At 51.7% G+C, this 13,207-nt stretch overlaps 1 protein-coding gene across 13 annotated transcripts; it reads left to right on the top strand.

The window, feature by feature from the left end:
• Window positions 1-1,011: 1,011 nt before the first annotated feature.
• Window positions 1,012-12,885, top strand: LOC311601903 (melanoma-associated antigen 10-like). Of its 13 annotated transcripts, none has more exons than XM_084789663.1 (5): window positions 1,012-1,030; window positions 6,426-6,516; window positions 10,236-10,334; window positions 10,932-11,042; window positions 11,526-12,885. In XM_084789663.1, the coding sequence occupies exon 5, from the start codon at window positions 11,589-11,591 to the stop codon at window positions 12,591-12,593; it is 1,005 nt and encodes a 334-aa protein (XP_084645789.1). In that variant the 5' UTR covers window positions 1,012-1,030; window positions 6,426-6,516; window positions 10,236-10,334; window positions 10,932-11,042; window positions 11,526-11,588; the 3' UTR covers window positions 12,594-12,885. The 13 variants fall into 13 exon arrangements, with proteins under 13 accessions (XP_084645789.1, XP_084645788.1, XP_084645793.1 ...); XM_084789662.1 differs by lacking the exon at window positions 1,012-1,030 and adding an exon at window positions 1,221-1,239; XM_084789667.1 differs by lacking the exon at window positions 1,012-1,030 and adding an exon at window positions 1,268-1,290.
• The last annotated feature ends 322 nt before the right edge of the window (window positions 12,886-13,207 follow it).

The raw sequence follows: 13,207 nt of genomic DNA, 5'->3' as shown, positions 1-13,207 counted from the left end.
TCTGGAGCCGAGAGGCTGCCTAAGTACTGACTTGTACAAATGAGTCCCACCACATTCTTCCACATGGGGAGACTTGGGGAACTCCGAGTCATTTGGGGAGGTTTCTAAAATACAGACTGCCACATGGAGCCCTCGGGGTTTAGGTAAGAGTTTAGGAGAGTAGAAAAGCTGCTTTCCAGTATAATGCTCCCCGAAGAATGCAGCTTCATCCCTGTGGTCTACCTAGAATGAAGTGGGGTACACATGTGGGAATGAGCTCCTTGCCCTTTGATTTCAGGGGACTTTCTGGTGACTTGACCATAGGCACTATGCCATTTCAGGGGCTCCTAGAAATAAGTAACCATGTACTGGTTTTAATCCGGATAAAAGCTGGGAAGTCAGTTATAGAAGCTGGATTCAGGATGGACAGGCCCAGACAGTTAAGCCAGATTTGTATCCTTTGGAGGGGGGGTCCTCAACCAAATGGGAACCAACTGGTATCCAACTTTCCAAATCCTGGGACTTAAGTGCCTCCCTTGGGGCTGTTTTGTGAGGTTAAAGGACACCCCAGTGCTGACTTGTGGGAATGAACCCCTCTGCAACTATGTATTTACAGAGACATGGCAGCCTCAGAGATGTTTTCTGAGGTTCCCTAAGGTTAAAGTCGCCACAGGGCTGACTTGTAAGAAAGTGCACCTCCCCAGTCTTCCACCCAGAAGGGAGGCAGCGGGGCAGAGGTGGTGGTGGTGGTGGTAGAGGGAACAGGAACTTGGTGCCATTTCGTAACATTCCCAGAAGGGAAGAGGGGGCCACGGGGACTCGGCTCCATTTTGTGACATTCCCAGAGTGGCAAAGACAGGGACTGGGCACCATTGGGGGCAGGAACTCGGCTCCGTTTCTTGACATTGCCAGAGTGGCAGGGGCAGGGACCCGACGCCACTGGGGGCTGGGACTCGGCGCCGTTTCGTGACATTCTCGGAAGAGAGGGAGAAGGTGCGGGGACTCGGCGCCATTTCGTGACATTCCCAGAGTGGCAGCGCCATTTTATGAGGTTCACAACAGGGAGGCAGAATGGGCGGGGGCCCGGCACCACTGGGGGCAGAAACTTGGGGCCATTTCGTAGGGAGGCAGAAAAAGACAGGGACTCAGAGCCATTTTGTGAGATTCCCAGCAGGGAGGCAGAAGGGGGCGGGAACTCGGTTCCATTTTGTGACATTCTCAGAAGGGAGGCAGAAGAGGACAGGAACTCAGCGCCATTTCGTGACATTCTCGGAAGGGAGGCAGAAGAAGACAGGGACTCAGCGCCATTTTGTGAGATTCCCAGCAGGGAGGTGTGAGATTCCCAGCAGGGAGGCAGAAGAGGGTGGGGAATTGATGCCATTTTGTGACGTTCTCAGAAGGGAGGCAGAAGAGGACAGGGACTCCGCGCTGTTTTGTGAGATTCCCAGCAGGGAGGCAGAAGGGGGCGGGGACTCAGCGCCATTTCCTGACAGTCACAGAGCAGCAGGGGGCGGGGCGGGGACTCAGCGCCGTATTGTGAGACTCCCAGCAAGGAGGCAGAAGGGGGCGGGGACTCAGCGCCATTTTGTGACATTCTCGGAAGGGAGGCAGAAGAGGACAGGGACTCCGCTCTGTTTTGTGAGATTCCCAGCAGGGAGGAAGAAGGGGGCGGGGACTCGGCGCCATTTCGTGACATTCTAGGAAGGAAGGCAGAAGAGGACAGGGACTCCGCCCTGTTTTGTGAGATTCCCAGCAGGGAGGCAGAAGGGGGCGGGGACTCGGCGCCATTTCGTGACAGTCACAGAGCAGCAGGGGGCGGGGCGGGGACTCAGCGCCATTTTGTGAGATTCCCAGCAAGGAGGCAGAAGAGGCGGGGTCTCAGCGCCATTTCGTGACATTCTCGGAAGGGAGGCAGAAGAGGACAGGGACTCAGCGCCATTTCGTGACATTCTCGGAAGGAAGGCAGAAGAGGACAGGGACTCCGCTCTGTTTTGTGAGATTCCCAGCAGGGAGGAAGAAGGGGGCGGGGACTCGGCGCCATTTCGTGACAGTCACAGAGCAGCAGGGGGTGGGACGGGGACTCAGCGCCATTTTGTGAGATTCCCAGCAAGGAGGCAGAAGAGGACAGGGACTCAGCGCCATTTCGTGACATTCTCGGAAGGAAGGCAGAAGAGGACAGGGACTCTGCTCTGTTTTGTGAGATTCCCAGCAGGGAGGAAGAAGGAGGCGGGGACTCGGCGCCATTTCGTGACATTCTCGGAAGGAAGGCAGAAGAGGACAGGGACTCCGCCCTGTTTTGTGAGATTCCCAGCAGGGAGGCAGAAGGAGGCGGGGACTCAGCGCCATATTGTGAGACTCCCAGCAAGGAGACAGAAGGGGGCGGGGACTCAGCGCCATTTCGTGACAGTCACAGAGCAGCAAGGGGCGGGGCGGGGACTCAGCGCCATTTTGTGAGATTCCCAGCAAGGAGGCAGAAGGGGGCGGGGACTCAGCGCCATTTCGTGACAGTCACAGAGCAGCAAGGGGCGGGGCGGGGACTCAGCGCCATTTTGTGAGACTCCCAGCAAGGAGGCAGAAGGGGGCGGGGACTCAGCGCCATTTCGTGACAGTCACAGAGCAGCAGGGGGCGGGGCGGGGACTCAGCACCAGTTTGTGAGATTCCCAGCAAGGAGGCAGAAGGGGGCGGGGACTCGGCGCCATTTCGTGACAGTCACAGAGCAGCAGGGGGCGGGGCGGGGACTCAGCGCCGTATTGTGAGACTCCCAGCAAGGAGGCAGAAGGGGGCGGGGACTCAGCGCCATTTCGTGACAGTCACAGAGCAACAGGGGGCGGGGCGGGGACTCAGCGCCATTTTGTGAGACTCCCAGCAAGGAGGCAGAAGGGGGCGGGGTCTCAGCGCCATTTCGTGACAGTCACAGAGCAGCAGGGGGCGGGGCGGGGACTCAGCGCCATTTTGTGAGATTCCCAGCAAGGAGGCAGAAGAGGCGGGGTCTCAGCGCCATTTCGTGACAATCTCGGAAGGGAGGCAGAAGAGGACAGGGACTCAGCGCTGTTTTGTGAGATTCCCAGCAGGGAGGCAGAAGAGGCGGGGTCTCAGCGCCATTTCGTGACAATCTCGGAAGGGAGGCAGAAGAGGACAGGGACTCAGCGCTGTTTTGTGAGATTCCCAGCAGGGAGGCAAAAGGCGGCGGGGACTCAGCGCCTTTTCCTGACAGTCACAGAGCAGCAGGGGGCGGGGCGGGGACTCAGCGCCATATTGTGAGACTCCCAGCAAGGAGGCAGAAGGGGGCGGGGACTCAGCGCCATTTCGTGACAGTCACAGAGCAGCAAGGGGCGGGGCGGGGACTCAGCGCCATTTTGTGAGATTCCCAGCAGGGAGGCAGAAGAGGCGGGGTCTCAGCGCCATTTCGTGACAATCTCGGAAGGGAGGCAGAAGAGGACAGGGACTCAGCGCTGTTTTGTGAGACTCCCAGCAAGGAGGCAGAAGGGGGCGGGGTCTCAGCGCCATTTCGTGACAGTCACAGAGCAGCAGGGGGCGGGGCGGGGACTCAGCGCCATTTTGTGAGATTCCCAGCAAGGAGGCAGAAGAGGCGGGGTCTCAGCGCCATTTCGTGACAATCTCGGAAGGGAGGCAGAAGAGGACAGGGACTCAGCGCTGTTTTGTGAGATTCCCAGCAGGGAGGCAGAAGGGGGCGGGGACTCAGCGCCATTTCGTGACAGTCACAGAGCAGCAGGGGGCGGGGCGGGGACTCAGCGCCGTATTGTGAGACTCCCAGCAAGGAGGCAGAAGGGGGCGGGGACTCAGCGCCATTTCGTGACAGTCACAGAGCAACAGGGGGCGGGGCGGGGACTCAGTGCCGTATTGTGAGACTCCCAGCAAGGAGGCAGAAGGGGGCGGGGACTCAGCGCCATTTCGTGACAGTCACAGAGCAGCAGGGGGCGGGGCGGGGACTCAGCGCCGTATTGTGAGACTCCCAGCAAGGAGGCAGAAGGGGGCGGGGACTCAGCGCCATTTTGTGAGACTCCCAGCAAGGAGGCAGAAGGGGGCGGGGTCTCAGCACCATTTCGTGACAGTCACAGAGCAGCAGGGGGCGGGGCGGGGACTCAGCGCCATTTTGTGAGATTCCCAGCAAGGAGGCAGAAGAGGCGGGGTCTCAGCGCCATTTCGTGACAATCTCGGAAGGGAGGCAGAAGAGGACAGGGACTCAGCGCTGTTTTGTGAGATTCCCAGCAGGGAGGCAGAAGGGGGCGGGGACTCAGCGCCTTTTCCTGACAGTCACAGAGCAGCAGGGGGCGGGGCGGGGACTCAGCGCCGTATTGTGAGACTCCCAGCAAGGAGGCAGAAGGGGGCGGGGACTCAGCGCCATTTCGTGACAGTCACAGAGCAACAGGGGGCGGGGCGGGGACTCAGCGCCATTTCGTGACAGTCACAGAGCAGCAAGGGGCGGGGCGGGGACTCAGCGCCATTTTGTGAGATTCCCAGCAGGGAGGCAGAAGAGGCGGGGTCTCAGCGCCATTTCGTGACAATCTCGGAAGGGAGGCAGAAGAGGACAGGGACTCAGCGCTGTTTTGTGAGATTCCCAGCAGGGAGGCAGAAGGGGGCGGGGACTCAGCGCCATTTCGTGACAGTCACAGAGCAGCAAGGGGCGGGGCGGGGACTCAGCGCCATTTTGTGAGATTCCCAGCAAGGAGGCAGAAGAGGCGGGGTCTCAGCGCCATTTCGTGACAATCTCGGAAGGGAGGCAGAAGAGGACAGGGACTCAGCGCTGTTTTGTGAGATTCCCAGCAGGGAGGCAGAAGGAGGTGGGGACTCAGCGCCTTTTCCTGACAGTCACAGAGCAGCAGGGGGCGGGGCGGGGACTCAGCGCCGTATTGTGAGACTCCCAGCAAGAAGGCAGAAGGGGGCGGGGACTCAGCGCCATTTCGTGACAGTCACAGAGCAGCAGGGGGCGGGGCGGGGACTCAGCGCCATTTCGTGACAGTCACAGAGCAGCAAGGGGCGGGGCGGGGACTCAGCGCCATTTTGTGAGATTCCCAGCAAGGAGGCAGAAGAGGCGGGGTCTCAGCGCCATTTCGTGACAATCTCGGAAGGGAGGCAGAAGAGGACAGGGACTCAGCGCTGTTTTGTGAGATTCCCAGCAGGGAGGCAGAAGGAGGCGGGGACTCAGCGCCTTTTCCTGACAGTCACAGAGCAGCAGGGGGCGGGGCGGGGACTCAGCGCCATTTCGTGACAGTCACAGAGCAGCAGGGGGCAGGGCGGGGACTCAGCACCAGTTTGTGAGACTCCCAGCAAGGAGGCAGAAGGGGGCGGGGACTCGGCGCCATTTCGTGACATTCTCAGAAGGGAGGCAGAAGAGGACAGGGACTCAGCACCATTTTGTGAGATTCCCAGCAGGGAGGCAGAAGGGGGCTGGGACAAGGCGCCATTTCGTGACAGTCACAGAGCAGCAGCGGGCGGGGCGGGGTCTCAGCGCCGTTTCGTGACATTCTCGGAAGGGAGGCAAAAGAGAACAGGGACTCAGTGCTGTTTTGTGAGATTCCCAGCAGGGAGGCAGAAGGGGGCGGGAACTCGGCGCCATTTCGTCCCAGTCACAGCAGCAGGGGGCTGGGGCGGGGACTCAATGCCATTTTGTGAGATTCCCAGCAGGGAGGCAGAAGGGGCGGGGACTCGGCGCCATTTCGTGACAGTCACAGAGCAGCAGGGGGCGGTGGCGGGGCGGGGACTCAGCGCCATGTTGTGAGATTCCCAACAGGGAGGCAGAAGGGGGCGGGTCCCGGCGCCATTGGGGGCGGAGACTCAGGGCCATTTCGTGACATTCCCAGAATGGAGGCACAAGGAGGCGGGGACTTGGTGCCATTTTGTGACATTCCCAGAAGAGAGGCAGAAGGGGGTGGAGGTTCGGGGCCATTTTGTGAGAGAGGTCACAATGGCGTCAGAGGCGGCGGCAGCAGCCAGTTGAGGTGAGAGTTTAGAGCGGAGTTCAAAAACTTTCGGGATAGACGGACCCCCAAATAATACAGTTTTGAGGTTTGCCTAGCTCCAAGGGCGGTACAGTTGTGGGAATGAGCTCTTTGCTCCTTGATTTTGGGAGACTGTGTTCAGTTGTCATTTTCAGGCCTTCCGTGAGGTAGAGATGGGGAATATCTTGAAGAGTGGAAGCCATTCCCAAGAATGGACTGTGGAAGCTGTGCTTGGGACAGAGACTACCCCCCCTCCCATACTATAGGATGTGTAATGTGAGCTGTACCAAACAGGGGCCCACTTGTCGGAGTGAACCCCTACCTTTCCTTCTCTGGTGACTCTGACATATGTGCCATTTTGCTTCCCAGAAATGAGGGACCATGTGCTGGTTTTAGTCGGGACAAAAGCTGGGAAGTAGTTACAGAAGCTGGGTCCAGAATGGACAGGTCCAGACAGTTAACCTAGATTTGTGTCCTTTTGACAGGCCTGCGTTGAACTGGCGGCAGCTGACGTGGTGGAGTGAGCCTGTACCCAAGTTTCTGCTTCTGAGGACCTGGAGGGCTCTCAGCCTTATTGTAAGCTCCCTTAAGTTAAAGGACACCTCAGTGCCAACTTGTGGGAAATGGCCCCACTGCACCCATTCACATCTGGGTACTATGGAGACGCACACTGTAGGCGCCATTTCAGAGGTTCTCTGAAATGAGGGACCATGTGACATTTTAAAATACAGATAGGGGCTAAGAATGGTTTCTCAAGCCTCGGGTGGGGTTGAAAACCAGATAGTTTAGTTTTTAAATAAAGCTTAGTTGTTTAGGGGTTAAGATGTTTTTAGTCCTGGATAGATGTTTCAAGTTGATAATAACAGTATGTGCTGGAGATTGGTTTACATTCAGAATTTTAGATGCACCAAGATAGGAAAGATGTTTTCTTCAAGGCTGCCAAATACAAATAGCCAAAACACCATGAATGTAACATTATTATAATTCCTGATTGTTGTGTGGTTCTTCTTGCTGTAGGTAGTTTATTGTGTATATGTGTAATAATATAAGTGTATATGTAAAAAAGGAAAATAATAGTAATAATTTTAAAAATCTGGCTCCTAGATGGTTAGGCCCAGACACCCTAGCTACCTTGTATCATTTTGAGAATCTTGAACCAAATGTGGGCAGACTTCTGGGTATAAGCCTGTATCCAAGCTTCTGCATCTGCATATGGGAACTTCCCAGACTAAACACCATTTTTTTTATTCCTCAGAGAGGGCCACACCATACTTTGTGAGTCTAGGTGAGAGCTTAAGAGGGAGCAGGGCAAAAAAGTCTCTTTCGAAATATATGGACCAAAAATAATGCAGTTTTGGCCCTTTGGTTAGCAGGGCATCAAGTGAGTCCACTTTGGAGACTATGAACAGGAACCATTTTAAGAAGTTCCCAGAAAGAGCTTTACATCACCTCCAGGGAGGCAGTCAGACCTGAGACTGGACCAGGGAACTCCCAGTCTGGAAGTGTCCCAAAATATTATAACTGTGCTATGGTGATATTCCTACACCAAACAGGGGCCCGGTTGCAGGAATCAGACCTTTATCCAGTCAGTCACTATGAACAAGAAGGGATTTTTGTATAGGTCCCGTTATCCTAGGTGGTGGCTTCACATTCAGCTGTGTAACCTGAGGGTGGACTGCCAAGGCCCCACTCTATCTAAAGCAGTGGTTCTCAACCTGGCTCATGCCCCTATGTGGGGGTCATGGGGTGGAATATCAGATATCCTGTATATCAGATATTTATATTATGATTTGTAACAGTAGCAAAATTATAGTTATGGAGTAGCAACAAAAGTAATTTTATGGTTGGAAGTCATTACAACATAAGGAACAGTATCAACATTATGAAGGTTAAGAAACACTAACCTAGTGGGTATCCAAATGATAATTCAGCAGATCCACTTGGAGGAATGAGTGTGTTTCCCTCCCTCTCCTGCAAATGAATATATAGGAGCCCTTGAGATCACCAAAGAGGAGGGGATCTGTAAGACAAGATCAAAGCTGTGATTTGGTTCCTGATAGACATGCCATATAGACAGGGTCAGATAAGCAACAGTGTATCCTTTTGAGAGTCTTGCAGCAAAACTGGTTTGGTTTGTAGGAGTGAGCTTCTCCATCTGCCAGGGGTGATTTGGAGGACTCAGATCCATTTTGTGCCATTCCTGGAGGTTAGAGAAGGTCTCAGTTCTCACTTGAGGGAATGAGGCCCTCCCATAGTTCTGCATGCAGGTGCTCAGGGATTAACTTTGACCCATTTTTCAGGTTCCTGGAGGGGCAATGAGCTTACCAAGCTTTCAGGGTTCAGGTGAAAGCTGAGAGTAGAATACAAAGCCCCTTTCACAATAGAGCGTCCTCAGGTAAACAGCCTTGCCTCTGTTGTCAACTGGGCCTCAAACAATGAGCTCTTATAGGAATCAGCCCCTTGCCAAGCCCCATTATCATCCTGTGGGGACTGTATGGATGTCATTTTCAGAGGTTTCTGGATGAGAGAGGATTTGATCACTTTCTGACTCAAGTGTCAGCTGATGCAGGACTGCAGATGCCCTCCTCCAGATAGACAGCCTCCAAGTAATCCAGCTGCAGCCATTTCACTGAGCTACAATAAATAGTACAATAAGTAGTACTGTACCCCTGTCTCACCCTTATAGCTACACACCACAGAGACTTGCAGGGCATAAAACATTTTCTTTCTGGAACTTAAAGGCTTATGTACTTTCAGAGCTAAGGGAGTTTAGGATGGCTTACAGCATCTCCTTCTGCATACATGGTCCCCAGATAATGCAGGCTGACTAAATGAGGGTCTTTCTCGGAAAAAAAATACAAATATGGGAGTTGGTATTTCCTGAGGGGCTTGATTGCTTTGAGTCAGAGTGAGAGGTGAGGATGAATTGTAGAAGTCTCCAAAGAATTCAGCTTTATGCCTACTGTACCCATCTGCAGCACAAGGAGAAGCAACTTGTAGGAATTAGCCTTCTCTGGTTTGTGCCTATTGAAATCTGGAAGGCAGGGTATGAAGAGAGGTCTCAGTGGTTAAAAGCATTTGCTGTTCCTGCAAGTTCAATTCCAAGCCCCCACATGCTGGTTCACAACTTCCCATTCCAGGAGATGTGTTGCACATAAAATGCACATGCAGTGAAGACATTAATACACATAAATTTTTAAAAAAGTATTCTGGGAGTCAAATGAGCAAACAGGATCAGCTGGGCTATGTGGGAGGACAGGGTGAAAACTTTGGTGTGTCTTCTGAAGCCCTGCTCCCGATGGAGGCACCCCAAATAATTCATTCCCTCCCCATTTTGTCCCAAGTGAATGAAATGAGCCAAATCAAGAAAACTGAACTTCAAGTTAGACAACATCCCAGCATAAAGTAGGGAATATAAGACCCGCCCCTGGATGAGGAGATTTTGGTAACTGATAGCCCCTGGAAGAGAGACCATTATCTTTAAGGGTACAGACCCTGGTCAGTTTATCATGCTTCAGTGGATGGCCACACTCCAAAGAATATTACATTACATTACATTACAAACTGGTCTCAATGGGTTTTTAAAAAATATGACTGCAAGCATTAGTGGGTATAGAAGGAATTGGAACTATGAAGATTTAGGGGAAGGACTGAATATGATTAAAATGCAATGTACAGATTTCTCCAAGAGTTAATAAAATAGTTTTAAAAGACTATTGTGCTCTGCATGTCCTCTCCAGGTACTCTTGGAATCAGGGTGAGACATTATGGTGAGGAACCCCAAATCCATACTCCTCTGTTGTCCATTCTGCATGAAATGGGGTGGTGTGTGCTGGTAGGAATAAGCCTCCATCCTCCAAAGGGACTCTGATTTGAATAATTTTTCAGAACTAGTTGGAGTGGAAAAGGCCCAGGCACCATGAAGTGAGCCCAGGCTCCATATAGTAAGATTCTGAGGGCAAGTTGAGCTGTTACATTAGATAATTCATCTGTACATTGGTAAGTAGTCCTGCAATACATGCGGCTTGACTAGTCAGGGGAGTGGCCTGCTTCCATCCCAGTAGATCCAAGGTCAGAGGCTTTCTCTGAGGCCCACAGACAGATGAGGTCCTTGGATACATTAGCAATCAAGGTGAAATTCAAGGATTCACTGAGGATAGAAAAACCTGTATAGTCAGACAGTCTGTACATAATCCAGCATTGTCATTGCTGTCAGTCCTGTTCTTGTAAGCCTTATGAACCCCACCTACAGGTATAGAGACATGTTTTATTATCACTTCTGTCTTCTCTCCAAGGAAGGTGAGCCTATCCGGTGAAGGATACTATTAACAGAGCTGCAGAGGAGGCACATCAAGGTTGCCATAAGAGGTCCTCAGCATTTGTAAGCAATCTAGGTAAGTTAGATAACTAAAGGTATGAAAAAGCACAGCCCCTCCAAAAAAAAAGAGATAGAATAATACCTAGCCTTCTCACTAATGTTGCCAGAAGAGCCCTGGTGGTGTGGGTCCTGTGTTTGTCTCTCCTTTATGCTTCATGATTTGTGGTAGGACTTCTTTAGGAGGTGATGATTTTGGTCCTAGGGGTGATTTTAGGTTAGTAGAGGGAACTGCTTGTGGTGACCAGATGGAGGAGTCTCAGGATCAGCCACATCTCATATTTGGATTTCTTCAGACTCTATGTGTCCATAGCACAGAAAGAAGGGCTGTAGAGCCTGGCAGTGTTCTGAGACCAACACTCAGAAACACCAAAGGGCATGCTTACTTCTCTACCTTCTCTCTCCTGTCCTTTTCCCTTTGTCTCAAGTAGGCTCTTGGCTTAAAGAAACTAGCCTCAAACCATCAAAGGAAGCTGTTCAGTCCTTGCTGTTTACCAAGGTGAATGTCAGGCAGGTCACCTATTCCAGGACACATGGAATACACTAATCAGGCCACCTCTTGCAATTGAACCTGAACAGATACGAAGCGCTCTTAATCCCCTTTATTCTATTTCAGAGAGGTGACTACCCAAGAGTCTCCTACGGGCCAGCAGAAGCGTGCTGTCCAGCCCTTGGCAGGGGAAACCTAAGGGCCCAGAGTGAGCATAGAAGGCACCATTTATGCTAAGTAAGTTATTCCCCGCAGTCCACCTTACCCTTCCTACGAAGATAGTGAACTCAGTTTTAAACTAGCAGTTTGAAGCTTTGGAATGTTGTCAATATCTCCAGGTGGGGGCAAGAGATCAAAGTCTTGGTCTGAGACTGTCTTCAGTTCCTATACAAGGGCCACACTATGTATGTTGCCTCAGAATTTTCAGGGAGGTACATACTGAAAGTATTTATCAAGGGTATCAACAGCCTAGATTATAGACACTCCACACTTTCTGGTCCCAAATATTTTGATGGTAGTTCCGAGGGCTGAAGCTCTGCAACGTGGCTGTACCCTAAATAGCTGGGTCACTTTGTCTTTTGGGTTTTTAAGGTTTTAGGGCTGCTAAGACTCCTTATGACCCTAGAGCATCACTTACGAGAAATCAAATAACATGACTTTTTGAGGGCTGTGAGAGACTGGATGCCAGTAGAGTCTACTCACCCTCTCTTTCCTCACCAGGCCTGTGAATCCTCATTGCTGTGACTGGGACACTCCTGCCTGCTGTTACCAAGGAAAGTCGCAATGAATGATCCCCAGGATACTCATCACTCCAACCTCCCAGATAGTCCTCAGGCCCAATGGGAATTAGACAGTGCCAGGGCCACCATGGCTGCAGCAGGGGAGAATGAAGTCACTGTCTCAGAGGAGGTGTATAGTGGTGGAATACCAGGTTCTCCCCAGAGTCCTCAGAGAGCCTCCTCTCCCCCTGTGGAAGTGGAAATGGGTTCCATTCCTGCGGTCCCATCTAATGAGGCTTCCATGGAGCAAGTACAAGAGATGCGAAACCCACTGTCAATGTTACGCAGTGCACTACACATAAAAGCATATGACTTAGTGCACTTTCTGGTTTCCAAATATGAAATGAAAGAGCTCACTAGCAAGGGGGAGATGCTGGAAGCTATTGGCAGGGAGTATGAGGACTACTACCCTCTGATCTTTAATAAGGCCTCTGAGTGCTTAAAGCTGGTTTTTGGCATTGACATGATAGAAGTGGACCCTGTTGTCCATACCTATGCCCTTGCCATTGCCCTAGGGCTCACCTATGATGGCATGCTTACTCCTGTTGAGGGCATGCCCAAGACAGGCCTCCTGATAGTTGTACTGGGTATCATTTTCATGCAGGGAAACCGGGTCCGTGAGGAGGTGATCTTGAACACCCTAAAAAACATAGGGTTGCCCAATGAGAGCGGTCCTTACCTATGTGAGGATCCCAGGAAGCTCATCTTTGAGGATTTTGTGCGGGAAGGGTACCTGTATTATAGGCAGGTGCCTGATAGTGATCCTCCTTCCTATGAGTTCCTGTGGGGCCTAAGGGCCCGCATCGAAACCACCAAGTTGAAAGTCTTGAAGTTTTTTAGCAGCATAACTAGGACTGATCCCAGAGAATACCCTGAGAAATATGCAGAGGCTTTGAGAGAGGAGATACAGAGGGCCCGGGCCTGGATCACTGGGCGGATGACATTTCTGGCTCTGATGCACACACGTTCTCGTGCACGGTCAGTTCCCAACCAACGTCAGATCAGGTAGAGTCAGTCATCCTAGGACCACACCATCATTTCAGGGCTGGTGGGAGGTGCTGCGAACCATTGTAGTTTTATTATTCTGTTTATGTGACTTGTATTCTTGATAATCCAAAATGTTAACATTCTTACTAGAAGATCCATTAGTTTTAAGTCTTTAGTAATACATGTACTGTTGTTGATCTGGGTTTGGAGAATTTTATTATTTTTTTTATTGTCTTACAATGTTTAGTCTCTCATTCTGGTTAACTAATTAAAATTAAAACTAAAAAACTTGAGTGGAATTTCTTACCCTCAAACCTTCACTGAGTACCTATTCTTTGCAAAGGTCACTATTGGCAGTGGTGCATAACAGAAGCCAGATCTCTCCTTATCCGTGGAAAAGTAAGATAGAGCATAAGCCAGGGCTATCATTTTCTGTACAGAGTGTAAGGACAGGATCTACAGTCCTGTCGATACAGCTAGAGATTCTTTCAGACCATAAGCAGTATGGCACACGCCGGTTGGATTTGCTGAAGGAGGCGGAGGCAGGAGGATCACGAGTTCGAGGTCAGCCTGGGCTACACATTTAATACAGTTCAATGGAGAGTGGGGTCTGACTTTCACACGAACTCTGGTGCC

This window comes from Acomys minous (assembly GCF_964271855.1).
Source record: "Acomys minous genome assembly, chromosome: 7".
Lineage (NCBI taxonomy): Eukaryota > Metazoa > Chordata > Mammalia > Rodentia > Muridae > Acomys > Acomys minous.
This window is presented reverse-complemented; position numbering and strand designations above follow the sequence as displayed.